General features: G+C 31.8%; 1 protein-coding gene across 1 annotated transcript; it reads right to left on the bottom strand.

The window, feature by feature from the left end:
- Positions 1–317: 317 nt before the first annotated feature.
- Positions 318–13,347, bottom strand: LOC141301531 (mannose-6-phosphate isomerase-like). The gene is made up of 6 exons (XM_073831726.1): positions 13,151–13,347; positions 11,199–11,340; positions 10,940–11,119; positions 10,667–10,840; positions 8,622–8,830; positions 318–3,656 (listed from the first exon to the last, which is right to left on the bottom strand). The coding sequence occupies exons 1-6, from the start codon at positions 13,343–13,345 to the stop codon at positions 3,438–3,440; spliced, it is 1,119 nt and encodes a 372-aa protein (XP_073687827.1). The 5' UTR covers positions 13,346–13,347; the 3' UTR covers positions 318–3,437.
- Between the last annotated feature and the right edge of the window lie 1,417 nt (positions 13,348–14,764).

The raw sequence follows: 14,764 nt of genomic DNA, 5'->3' as shown, positions 1-14,764 counted from the left end.
TAATCCTTAAACATTTCTCATTTTAACAGCTTTAGAAAAATATACTTCGGCTGTAATTCTTGCATTTCTAAAGGCTTCATTATAAATCTTATAAGAGTAAATAAATAGAACATGATATGCATTATTTTATGCAATTTTGCTGTCATATCCTAGTTGTACTTCATCCAAAAGGAAATCGTAAGAACAGCAAACAACGTGATCCAATAAAACATAATCAGTTCACGCCCAGGCTGAATGATTCATGGGGAATGCAACCTTTGTCTGGAAAACCTGTTGCGTAAGTTTAGTTTGTAAAAAAGCAGACAGGAATGAGCAGGTGAAAGATTACAGAACCGTTATTTATTAGAGAGTACATACAGAGTTCCTCTTATGAGACGCATGCTCCATTCCAGCTCAGAAATCGCCATACATTCATTCACTCAGACTTTAGCCATCGATCGCATGCTTTGATCCCAGAACACTTCAGAATAACACAGCTCCAAAAAATAGAGAAACCAACACGGCTGAGGTCTTCTGGTTTTACATGAGGGCACTAAAAATACAGTAAACAAACATCAGGGTGCTGGACATTCCCAGCATCCTTTGTGCTCTCCACACTGCTAGTGCAAATAGTAACTACAGTAATACAGCATAACCACACATCAAGCCATACAGTCACTTATAAGGGAGAATAAAAATTGGTAACAAAGTTTCACATGTATGAAAAGACTTCTTCAGGTTGCAGGGTTGTTTTTAAAATCTAATCAGAAAACTTGTGTCTGTTACTGCGTTTAGTGGTAATTTCATTAATAAAACCATTTTACCATGTGTTTTTCTTCATGGAAGAGTATGTCCGCAACAAGGACTCACTGTTTAGTAGTGCTACCATGAAAAAGGTTTTAAAAATGTTAAAATTGGTCTACGTTACCAGGTTTTATTGTAAAAGTAAAATTGTTACTGTCCACTTTTAGTTTTTTTTTTTATTTGAACATGCAAAAGGTCTTACATCCTTATGCAAAAAAATAGTTTGATTAAAATGTTTATATCTTGCAGCCAATAGTGAGTGATCATGCAACCGTGCATTTAACTTATATGCGTCAACATACAACCTATTCTTAAAGGAATAGCTCATCCAAAAATGAAAATTTGAAAAAATGTACTCACCATTAGGCCATCCAAGATGTATATGAATTTATTTCTTCATCAGATTTGGAAAAATGTAGCATTCCATCACTTGCTCACCAGTGGATGTGAATGGGTGCCGTTAGAATGAGAGTCCAAACAGCTGATATAAATCACAATAATCCACAAGTAATCTGCATTTCATTAAAAAGTAAGAACATATATTACTTGTGGATTATTTTATGTTTTTATGAGCTGTTTGGACTTTCATTCTGAAGGCACCCATTCACATTCATTGGTGAGCAAGTGATGTAATGCTATATTTCTCCAAATACGATGAAGAAACAAATTTATCTACATCTTGGATGGTCTGAGGTAGATGAGTTTGTTTCTTCATTAGATTTAGAGAAATGTAGCGTAACATCACTTGCTCACCAATGGATGTGAATGGGTGCCGTCAGAATGAGAGTCCAAACAGCTGATATAAATCACAATAATCCACAAGTAATCTGCATTTCATTAAAAAGTGAAAAACATGTGGATTACTGAATGTTTTTATTCGCTGTTTGGACTATTATTCTGACGGCACCCATTCACATCTATTGATGAGCAAGTGATGTAATGCTATATTTCTCCAAATACAATGAAGAAACAAACTCATCTACATCTTGGATGGTCTCAGGTAGATGAGTTTGCTTCTTCATCAGATTTAGAGAATTGTAGCATTACATCACTTGCTCTCCAATGGATGTGAATGGGTGCCGTCAGAATGAGAGTCCAAACAGCTGATAAAAACATCACAGTAATCTGTATTTCATTAAAAAAGTTAAAAACATACAACATTACATGTGGATTATTGTGTTTTTATCTGCCATTTGGGCTTTCATTCTGATGGCACCCAATCATATCTATTTGTGAGCAAGTTTTGTAATGCTACATTTCTCCAAATACGACAATAAATGAACTCATCTACATCTTGGATGGTCTGAGGTAGATGAGTTTGTTTCGTCATCAGATTTGGAGAAATGTAGCATTACATTACTTGCACACCAAAGTCCAAACACCTGATTAAACATCATAACAATCCACAAGTAATCTGTATTTTATTTTAAAAGTTAAAAACATACAACATTACTTGTGGATTATTGTATGTTTTTATGAGCTGTTTGGACTCTCATTCTGACGGCACCCATTCACATCCATTTGTGAGCAAGTGAGGCCATGCTACCTTTCTCCAAATATGATGAAGAAACAAACTCATCTACATCTTGGATGGTCTGAGGTAGATGACGAGTTTGTTTCTTCATCAGATTTAGAGAAATGTAGCATTACATCACCAATGGATGTGAATGGATGCCGTTAGAATGAGAGTCCAAACACCTGATTAAACATCACAATAATCCACAAGTAATCTGTATTTTATTTTAAAAGTTAAAAACATACAACATTACTTGTGGTTTGTGTTTTTATGAGCTGTTTAAACACTCATTCTGACGGCACCCATTCACATCCATTAGTGAGCAAATGATGTAATGCTACATTTCTCCAAATCTGATAAAGAAGCAAACTCATCTTGAATGGTCTGAGAGTGAGTACATTTTCAGCAAACTCATTTTTGGGTAGACCTGTTCCTTTAATGCTGGTGGTTTAAACTTGTTCATTCTGGAACGCCCACATTTCATCATCCAATCATATTTCATCCTACATTTTTTTTTCTGTTTCCTTCATAAGTGTCACATTATTAAAGTAAAACGGCGTGAACAGCATTTCATGTTGACTCAAAGGAATTATATACTTTGACATATTTCAAAAGAACATGCAGAGGTCTTCATGTCGCAGAATCATAATTCAAACGGTTTCATTAGATTATATTTTGATGTTTTTTGGTTAAGCATAGCTATATTAATCATAATCATAATTACCAACTTAAAGAAATAGTTCACGTAAAAAACAAAAATTCTGTCATCATTTACACACTTCAAATTGTTCCAATTGTTCCCCATTAACTTTCACAATATGGAAAAAATACTATGGAAGTCAATGGGTGCCGTCAACCTTTTAGTTACCCACATCCTTCAAAATATTGTATTTTGCACACTGTATATTGTGTCAATTCATACAGGTTTGGAACAACGCGAGGGTGAACAAAAAGCCAGATTTAAATTTTTGCATGTACTGTCCCTTTAATTGGTGTGATTCGTCATGCATGTTTGAGATGAAGCCAAAAACATAGTAACATGATTTCTACTTGAACTTTTGACTGATTTATGTTCGAGCGATTTGTTTAGATCAGAACAGAACAGATAGACACAGGATGTTTATGAGATGGACGTCTCCTACAGTAAGCAGCAGGCTCTGAACATGGTCATGCCTGACGATGATGTCACCTGTAAAGAGACGCTCTCATTGGCTGAAATGAAAATCACAGAGCCTCGTGTCAGAGTGATGTCAGAGAGGGCCACGGCAGACGTGGCGACGGCTTCTCCGTCGATGACCAGCAGGATCCCGGCGGAGTCCAGCGCGCTCACAGTGTACTGCTGCACCGAGGCAGGGATCTGAAGATGATATATTACAGTATTCATCTTAAAACCAGATCAAAAATGGTCAAGACAAACTTTAGGTTGGCTTGAGAAAGCCTAGCCTGAAAGTTTAAAGCAGCCGTAAAAGCTATAGATAATAGAAAGATAGATTAGATGATTAGCATGTTGTTAGCATGTAGCTAACATGTTTCTAACATTTTTTCTAACAAGTTACTAGCATGTTTCTAACATTAGCATGATTAACATGGTGGTAACGTTTCTAGAATGAGTAACAAGATGCCAATGTTTGCTAGCTTGTTTCTGACATGATTAACATGTTACTAGCATGTTACTAACATGTTTTTAACATGATTAGCATGTTGCTTGTATGTTTCTAACATTACTTGCTAGTCACTAGCATGTTTTTTTGGATGATTAGCATGTTGTTAACATGTTTCTAGCATGATTAGCATTTTGCTGACATGTTTCTAGCATGATGAGTAATTTACTAGCATGTTGGTAATATGTTTCTAACATGAACATGCTACTAGCATGATTTGCAAGTCAGTAGCATGATTAACATGTTTTAGCATTACTAGCAAGTTTGCTAGCATATTTTTTACATGACTAGCAAGTTGTTAACATGATTCTAGCATGATTAGCAAGTTGCTAACAAGTTGTTAACATGTTTCTAGCTTGATTAGCACGTTCCTAACATGTTTTTAACATGATGAGTAATTTATTAGAATTTTGGTAATATGTTTCTAGCATGAACAAGTTCTTAGCATGTTGCTAGCATGTTTTTAAAATGACTAGCAAGTTGTTAACATGATTCTAACATGATTAGCAAGTTGTTAACATGTTTCTAGCATGATGAGTAGTTTACTAGCATGTTGCTAACATTTCTTGCATGATGAACAAGTTACTAGCATGTTGCTAGTATGTTTCTAACATGACTTGCAAGTCACTAGCATGCTGTCAGCATGATTAGCATGTTACTAACATGCTAATCATGTTAACAACTTGTTACATGCTAATCAAGTTGTTAGCATGTTTCTAGCATGATGAGTAGTTTACTAGCACGTTGCTAACATTTCTTGCATGATGAACAAGTTACTAGCATATTGCTAGTATGTTTCTAACATGACTTGCAAGTCGTTAGCATGATTAGCATGTTACTAACATGATTAGCATGTTTTTAACATTACTAGCAAGTTGCTAGCATGTTTCTAACATGATTATCAATTTGTTAACATGTTTCTAGCAGTATTTGCAAGTTGCTAACATGTTTCTAATATGATTACCAAGTTGCTAGCATGTTTCTAGCATGATGAGTAGTTTACTAGCATGTGGCTAACATTTCTTGCATGATGAACAAGTTACTAGCATGTTGCTAGTATGTTTCTAACATGACTGGCAAGTCACTAGCATGTTGTTAGCATGATTAGCATGTTATTAACATGATAAGCATGTTTTTAACATTACTAACAAGTTGCTAGCATGTTTCTAACATGATTATCAATTTGTTGACATGTTTCTAGCATTATCTGCAAGTTGCTAGCATGTTTCTAGCATGATGAGTAGTTTACTAGCATGTTGCTAACATTTCTTGCATGATGAACAAGTTACTAGCATATTGCTAGTATGTTTCTAACATGACTTGCAAGTCGTTAGCATGATTAGCATGTTACTAACATGATTAGCATGTTTTTAACATTACTAGCAAGTTGCTAGCATGTTTCTAACATGATTATCAATTTGTTAACATGTTTCTAGCAGTATTTGCAAGTTGCTAACATGTTTCTAATATGATTACCAAGTTGCTAGCATGTTTCTAGCATGATGAGTAGTTTACTAGCATGTGGCTAACATTTCTTGCATGATGAACAAGTTACTAGCATGTTGCTAGTATGTTTCTAACATGACTGGCAAGTCACTAGCATGTTGTTAGCATGATTAGCATGTTATTAACATGATAAGCATGTTTTTAACATTACTAACAAGTTGCTAGCATGTTTCTAACATGATTATCAATTTGTTGACATGTTTCTAGCATTATCTGCAAGTTGCTAGCATGTTTCTAGCATGATGAGTAGTTTACTAGCATGTTGCTAACATTTCTTGCATGATGAACAAGTTACTAGCATGTTGCTAGTATGTTTCTAACATGACTGGCAAGTCACTAGCATGTTGTTAGCATGATTAGCATGTTACTAACATAAGCATGTTTTTAACATTACTAGCAAGTTGCTAGCATGTTTCTAACATGATTATCAATTTGTTGACATGTTTCTAGCATTATCTGCAAGTTGCTAGCATGTTTCTAGCATGATGAGTAGTTTACTAGCATGTTGCTAACATTTCTTGCATGATGAACAAGTTACTAGCATGTTGCTAGTATGTTTCTAACATGACTGGCAAGTCACTAGCATGTTGTTAGCATGATTAGCATGTTACTAACATGATAAGCATGTTTTTAACATTACTAGCAAGTTGCTAGCATGTTTCTAACATGATTAGCAATTTGTTAACATGTTTCTAGTATGATTACCAAGTTGCTAGCATGTTTCTAGCATGATGAGTAGTTTACTAGCATGTGGCTAACATTTCTTGCATGATGAACAAGTTACTAGCATGTTGCTAGTATGTTTCTAACATGACTGGCAAGTCACTAGCATGTTGTTAGCATGATTAGCATGTTATTAACATGATAAGCATGTTTTTAACATTACTAACAAGTTGCTAGCATGTTTCTAACATGATTATCAATTTGTTGACATGTTTCTAGCATTATCTGCAAGTTGCTAGCATGTTTCTAGCATGATGAGTAGTTTACTAGCATGTTGCTAACATTTCTTGCATGATGAACAAGTTACTAGCATATTGCTAGTATGTTTCTAACATGACTTGCAAGTCGTTAGCATGATTAGCATGTTACTAACATGATTAGCATGTTTTTAACATTACTAGCAAGTTGCTAGCATGTTTCTAACATGATTATCAATTTGTTAACATGTTTCTAGCAGTATTTGCAAGTTGCTAACATGTTTCTAATATGATTACCAAGTTGCTAGCATGTTTCTAGCATGATGAGTAGTTTACTAGCATGTGGCTAACATTTCTTGCATGATGAACAAGTTACTAGCATGTTGCTAGTATGTTTCTAACATGACTGGCAAGTCACTAGCATGTTGTTAGCATGATTAGCATGTTATTAACATGATAAGCATGTTTTTAACATTACTAACAAGTTGCTAGCATGTTTCTAACATGATTATCAATTTGTTGACATGTTTCTAGCATTATCTGCAAGTTGCTAGCATGTTTCTAGCATGATGAGTAGTTTACTAGCATGTTGCTAACATTTCTTGCATGATGAACAAGTTACTAGCATGTTGCTAGTATGTTTCTAACATGACTGGCAAGTCACTAGCATGTTGTTAGCATGATTAGCATGTTACTAACATAAGCATGTTTTTAACATTACTAGCAAGTTGCTAGCATGTTTCTAACATGATTATCAATTTGTTGACATGTTTCTAGCATTATCTGCAAGTTGCTAGCATGTTTCTAGCATGATGAGTAGTTTACTAGCATGTTGCTAACATTTCTTGCACGATGAACAAGTTACTAGCATGTTGCTAGTATGTTTCTAACATGACTGGCAAGTCACTAGCATGTTGTTAGCATGATTAGCATGTTACTAACATGATAAGCATGTTTTTAACATTACTAGCAAGTTGCTAGCATGTTTCTAACATGATTAGCAATTTGTTAACATGTTTCTAGTATGATTACCAAGTTGCTAGTATGATTAGCCAGTTACTAGCATGTAGTTAGCATAACTGACAAGTTTCTAGCGTTCCGTCAACGTAAGTCTATTGCTGCGTCCCAATTCGCAAACTATCCGTCCTAAATAGTATTCGAAAACAGAATTAGTATGTCCCAAATCGTAGTATGTTTAAAAAAGTATTCCAAAGATTCCCGGATGGTCGTCTACTTAACTTCAGAATTCGAAGTGCGGATCAATGCACACTCTAACGGCTAATATTACCCACAACACATTGCGCAGTGAACGAGGATTCGGTTAGAACTACAAACACGCATAAAAAGTGTTAAAAACTACAAATATGGCGGATATGCGCAACCAATGCACAGGTAGAGCAACGGGTTAAAAGCTGCATTCCAGGCAGGTTTTTGAGCTTGTAAATCACGACTGCCTGAGCGCATTTATTATTTTTATTTAAAAAAATAAAATAAAAATTCAATATTATTCACGTTATATTTCATGTGCAGCAACATTATGAACTTTTATAATGATAGGTTTGGTCATTAACGTTTAAATGCATAATTAAGCAAACACAAGAGCAGAGTTCTCGGCATGAAAGACTCGTGAAAGAACGTGCCTCTTCATTTCTCTCTAATACAGTAGAAAATCAATTAAACGAAATGTAGATAATGTTAACTGTGATGATTGACAGGGCAGTTTAAACAGTGACAGGATTCACGTAACTAAGCAACAGAGCGTCCGTTAAAGACGCAGTTATGACGAAGTAGTATGTCCCAAAGCTTGCCTACTATTCTGCTACATACTTAAAAGTATGTACATTTTCTTCACAAAAAGAGTACATACTTTTAGGGCATATTATACAGTGCCCTCCACTAATATTAGCACCCTTGGTAAATATGAGCAAAGGTGGATGTGAAAATAAATCTGCATAATTTATCCTTTTGATCTTTCATTCAAAAAAATCTGCCTAGAATTTGCCCCCCCATTCTGCCCCCCCATTTTCCATCGTTTTACTTCAATGAAAGGTTAGAATTTTGTGAATTTTTCAAATGAAAGATCTAAAGGGTAAACGATGCAGATTTATTTTCACAGTCACCTTTGCTCATATTTACGTAGGGTGCCAATATTAGTGGAGGGCACTGTAAGTAGGCGAATTGGGACGCAGCATATGGGATTTTTCTGATCTGTAAGGTGAAGGCTGTCCGGCGCACCTGTATTCTCATGACGGTGAAGTCTGGCACAGGAGGGTCGTAGAGGTAGACGCAGGGGTCAGCGTTGTCCCGCACACAGGGGAAGATTTTGGCACTGACTGGAGCCGGGCTGTAATTCAACATCTCACACAGTGTGTCCACATCCATGTATTTGGGAGTCAGTCCGGCTCGGACCGTGTTATCAGAACATGCCATACACTCCACACAGTCTGGACGACACACAGAACAGATATACAAGAAGATTAAATATAATGCACAAGTAAATAATAATTAATATGACAGTCACATGGGATAACTGACTATTAATAAACATGTAAGAATAATAAATTATTATTAATCAGTATATTCTAAATAATTGGAGCAACATGAATGGAATATTAATGAATATTAAATTAAGATGATGGATTATTAAATTAATATTAATAAATATATTTCACAAAAAAATACAATTACACAATTTACATAGAAAAAAAATAATATTAATTAATATATTTCACACAAAAAAATACAACTACACAGCCTAGATGGATTAAAGTAATATTAATTTAGTATTATGGATTAATAAATTAATATTAATAATTAATTTAAACAAAAACGACAACAACACAACCTAAATTTAATAAATTAATATTAATGAATATTTCTCATACACACAAAAACATCTGGAACATCTGAATAATAATGAAAATTAAAATAAATATGTATTATTAAGTGAATAATAATATTACAACTACTGTACACTACCTAGACGGAATACATTTATATTAATTAATATTCATATTAATATTATGGATTATTTTATTAATTTATTTATTTGGACTTATTTGAATTATATTAAATAATACATTTACATTAATAATTATTTTTTAACAAAAATCACAACCATACAACCTAAATGGAACATTTGAAGGTTACTGAATATTAAATAAATATAATATATTATTAAGTGAATATTAAATTAATTAATATTAATATTAATAATCATTATTTAAGAAAAAGTACAACTGCACATGAATAACTAAATGGAACATTTAAAGATTAATGAATATTAATCACATAGTTATTTTTTATGACGTCAATATTGTTATATATTTCACAAAAAATATAACTACTATAAATATGAATATTATTAAGTAAATATTTATTAACAAATTGCACAAAAATGTCACCCTAAACTACCAGTCAAAAGTTTGGACACACTTGACTTAATGGTTTTTTTATTTATTTTTTATATTTTTAGACAAATATTAATTATTTAAAAAAACAATACAATATATATATATATATTAGATTTTTTTTTTAATTTTTTGCTTTTCAAATACAAATTGTGCGAAGGAATGATTCTCAGTTTGTTTTTAAGAAAATTTCCCATGGAAAAAAATAATGTTTTTCTTAAACATTTTCTTAATCATTCCTTGGCACAATTTGTAAATCAAATCAAAAATTAAATTAAATTAAATTAAATTAAATTAAATTAAAAAAAAATATATAAAATCAAATCCAATCAAAATTGACTTAATGTTTATTTATTTATTTTATTATTATTATTTTTTAGTCAAATATTATTTAAAAAAAACAATACAATTTTTATTAGATTTTTTTTTGACATTTTCTTAATCATTCCTTGGCACAATTTGTAAATCAAATCAAAAATCAAATCAAATCAAATCAAATATAAATTTAATTTAATTTATTAATTTTAATAAAATAAAATAAAATATAAAATAAAAAATGCAATGAAATTAAATTAAATAATATTGTGTATTGTTTTCTTGAGTGTGTCCAAACTTTTGACTGGTAGTGTACATGGAATATGAATATTAAACGAATATAATTGGGATAATAAGTGAATATCATTAAATATATTTCACAAAAAGTACATGAACCTACATGAAATAAATATTAAGGAATATTAAAAGAATATTACAGATTATTGCATGAATATTAATGAATATATTTCACTAAAAATAACAGCTATGCAACCTAAGTGGAATAAATGAATAAAAAATAATTTTATGGACTATTAATGAATATTCCATTGATACCTCCAGAAAGATAAGCATGAGGCTCATTCGCTCCCAGAAACATGGCCTCCCCCGGCTGCAGCACGATACGGTTCAGGAAGTAAATGGAAAAGCATCCGATATCCCCTGGATACTGGGAATGCAGCCGTAGCAGCAGTTCTCCATTACTTCCAGAGGTGTCTTTGCCTGCAGCCTCTGAAACAAAAGAACAGGTCAGACGGGTTTTATCCAAATAGACTAAATTGATGGAATCGCATGTTGGCACATCATGTAAAAAGCACGGTTTCCTCTCACCTTCCTCTGAGATTCGTTTGACCAGCATGTTGAGCTGATCCACAAACAGCTTCTTCTCACAGTTCATCATTCTGGTGAAACATTTCTTCAGAGCGAGAGACGTCCGGGACAGGTCTCCGTCGGCGCTCTGGAGCTCCTCAGCCGCTTCATTACCGACCAGCGCACGGAACTCTGGGACATCTGAACAACGCACCAGACAAAAGTCCATGTGAAATGCTCATTGATCATATTTATCTCAGTCAGTTCATGAAACACTCACTTTTGAGGAAGCCTAAGATTTCATCCATCGGCCGAAAGCCACAGAGCCCTTCGAACTGAGTGAGAGCGATGGCCATCTCCGGTTTGTGGTTGTTGTCTGGGTAATGTTCAGGAAACTGTGCATGGAGTCTAGCAGCCAATTCCTGTTAATTAACAATGATCCAAAGTAGAACAAAAACAGTCAAAATTTGAAATATTTTTACTATTTAAAAGAACTGTTTTTTTATTTGAATATATTTTAAAATTGAATTTATTTCTGTGATTTCAAGCTGAATTACTTCAGTCTTAAGTGTCACACGATCCTTCAGAAATCATTCTAATATTCTGATTCGCTGCTCAAAAAACATTTATTATTATTATTATTATTATAGAAGAAAAGCATTTATCTGAAATAGAAATCCTTTGTAACATTATAAATGTCTTTATCATCACTTTTGATCAATTTAAAGCATTCATCCTAAATAAAAAGCATCATCTTCTATAATTTCATGGAGTCTAGCAGCCAATTCCTCTTAATTAACAATGATCCAAAGTACAACAAAAACGGTAAAAATGTGAAATATTTTTGCTATTTCAAATGACTGTTTTCTATTTGAATATATTTGAAATTGTATTTTATTCCTGTGATTAAAGCTGAATTTTCAGCATCATACCTCCAATCTTCAGTGTCACATGATCCTTCAGAAATCATTCTAATATTCAGATTTGCTGTTCAAAAAACATTTATTATTATTATGATGCTGAAAACAGCTGAGTCGTTTTTTTCAGGTTTCTTTAATGAATAGATAGTTTAGAAAAACAGAAATCTTTTGTAACATTATAAATGTCTTTATCATAGTAAGATTTTTAATGTTTTAAAAGAAGTGTCTTCTGCTCACCAAGCCTGCATTTATTTGATCCAAAGTACAACAAAAACAGTAAAAATTTTAAATATTTTTACTATTTCAAATGAATGTTTTCTATTTAAATATTATTTAAAATGTAATTTATTTCTGTGATTTCAAGCTGAATTTTTAACCAATACAACTCCAGGCTTTAGTGTCACATGATTCTTCAGAAATCATTCTAATATTCTGATTTGCTGCTCAAAAAACATTCATTGTTATTACGATGTTGAAAATGGCTGAGTTGATTTTTTTTCAGGTTTCTTTGATGAATAGAAAGTTCAGAATAACATCATTTGTCTGAAATAGAAATCTTTTGTAACATTATAAATGTCTTTATCATCACTTTTATTTAGCATCCTTTCACTCCCCAAAAAAAAAAAATAGACTCAGCTTTCAATGGAATAGTGTATAATGTTACAAAAGCTTTTTATTTCAGATAAATGCTGATCTTTGGATCTTTCTATTCATTAAACAATCATGAAAAAAAGTGTACTGTTTTAAATATTGATAATAATAATAATAATAACAATAATAATCATAACAATAAATGTTTCTTGAACAGCAAATCAACATATTAGAACGATTTCTGAAGGATCATGTGACACCGAAGAATAGAGTGATGATGCTGAAAATTCAGCATTGAAATCACAGAAATAAATAAAACTTTAAAATCAATTCAAATAGAAAGCAGTTATTTTAAATAGTAAAAATATTTCTAAATAGTACTGTTTTTGCTGTACTTTGGATTAAATAAATGCAGGCTTGGTGAGCAGAAGAGACTTCTTTCAAAACATTAAAAAACTTACTGTTCAAAAACTTTTGACTTAAAGTGTACTTAAATAATTATTAAATAAAGTTTAAACCAGAAATAGTTAAAAACCTAGTGTGTAAAATGAAATCATTTAGTTTGTCTCTTTTTATTTAAGGAAAAGCACATTATTTGAAACATTTGCCCTTTTTTCACTTAGAAGCATGTGTTCCTTAGGAAAAAAGTAAGCGTCAAGTCCTGCAGTGGCAGAATTACTGTATCATAGGACAGAAGTACAGAAACTGTCTCTAATCTCACCCGGTTGGGATGTGCCTGGATGGACAGAGCCGTGTTGACGGACAGAACCTTGAAAAGGAACGGGAGCTGACCGTGGAATGTGTCTTTGACCTTTGATCCCAGGCACCCTGGAAAATCTGCAATCCACTGTCCCAGTGTCCTCTGGGATATCCTGTTGTCTTTGATGAGAGCGTCTCCTTTGGGGTGAGCACCCATCCAAAGCTTGAAAGAAACCAAAAAATAAACATGTAATGATCACACATTTCAGAAACTGCTAAATGTTGTTTATTTTTTAGCAAAATAAGAGGGATCATACAAAATGCATGTTATTTCTTATTTAGTAGTACTGACCTGAATAAGATATTTAACATTAAAGATGTTTACATATAGTCCACAAGAGAAAATAATAGCTGAATTTATAAAAAATGACCCGTTCAAAAGTTTACATCCCCTTGATTCTTAATACTGTGTTGTTACCGGAATGATCCACAGCTGGGTTTTTGTTTTTGTTTATAGTTGTTCATGAGTCCCTTGTTTGTCCTGAACAGTTAAACTGCCTGCTGTTCTTCAGAAAAACCCTTCAGGTCCCACAAATTTTTTGTCTATTTGAACACTTTCCAGCAATGAATGTATGATTTTGAGGACAACTGAGGGACTCATATGCAACTATTACAGAAGGTTCAAACACTCACTGATGCTCCAGAATGAAAACAGTTAATATTATTATTATTATTATTATTATTAGAAGTAGATTTAATAATATAATTAGAATTTTAACCCCCGGCTTATTAGAATTAGAACTAATAATAATTATTATCTAATGATTTTATATTATATATTAATATTTAAATACCATAATCTATTATTAACAATACTATTATCTATAATAAATTAATATTATCTATTAAAATAATAATTATTAGTATTGTTATAGTATTGCATGAAGCATTCTTTTTATTATTATTATATTATTTATTATTACTATTATTATAAAAAATAGTAGTAGTAGTAGTAGTAGTAGTAGTAGTAATAAAAAAATATTGCAGAGATATTCAAACTGTTTTAAAATTATTATTATTATTATTTATAATATACCGTACTAATATTATCTATAATAATAATAGTTGTTGTAGTATTACATTAAGCATTCTTTTTATTATTATTCAAATTTTTATTACTATTATTATATACATGTATGTATAATACTATTACTGTTGTTGTTTCGCTGCTATTTTTGTTTTGTTATTATTATTATAAAAATAGTATTAGTAGTAGTAGTAATAAATGCAGATTTACTGTTTTAAACTGTTTTAAAATTATTATTATCTATAATATATTAATATTATCTATAATAATATTAATAATTATTATTGTTGTTGTAGTATTGCATGAAGCATTCCTTTTACTATTCATATTATTATTACTATTATTATATACATTTGCGTATCATAATACTATTGCTGTTGTTGTTGTTTTGTTATTATTATTAATATAAATATTATTATTATTATTATTATTAGTTGTAGTAGTAGTAAAAAATAATGCAGAGATATTCAAACTGTTTTAAAATTATTATTATTATTATTATTATTACTATTATACACCTTGCAATAATAATAATAATAAAAAACTTAC

Source organism: Garra rufa, chromosome 25, assembly GCF_049309525.1.
Source record: "Garra rufa chromosome 25, GarRuf1.0, whole genome shotgun sequence".
NCBI classification, from domain to species: domain Eukaryota; kingdom Metazoa; phylum Chordata; class Actinopteri; order Cypriniformes; family Cyprinidae; genus Garra; species Garra rufa.
Note: the sequence above shows the minus strand (reverse complement) of the source record. Positions and strands in the feature narration are given on the sequence as shown.

Coding starts and splice junctions, on each gene's coding strand:
- LOC141301531 (XM_073831726.1), bottom strand. CDS start 13,345: ATGGGTGCTCACCCCAAAGGAGACGCTCTCATCAAAGACAACAGGATA. Junction 10,841..10,939: donor CAAACGAATCTCAGAGGAAG/GTGAGAGGAAAC, acceptor CTTTTGTTTCAG/AGGCTGCAGGCAAAGACACC. Junction 3,657..8,621: donor TCACCGTCATGAGAATACAG/GTGCGCCGGACA, acceptor TATCATCTTCAG/ATCCCTGCCTCGGTGCAGCA.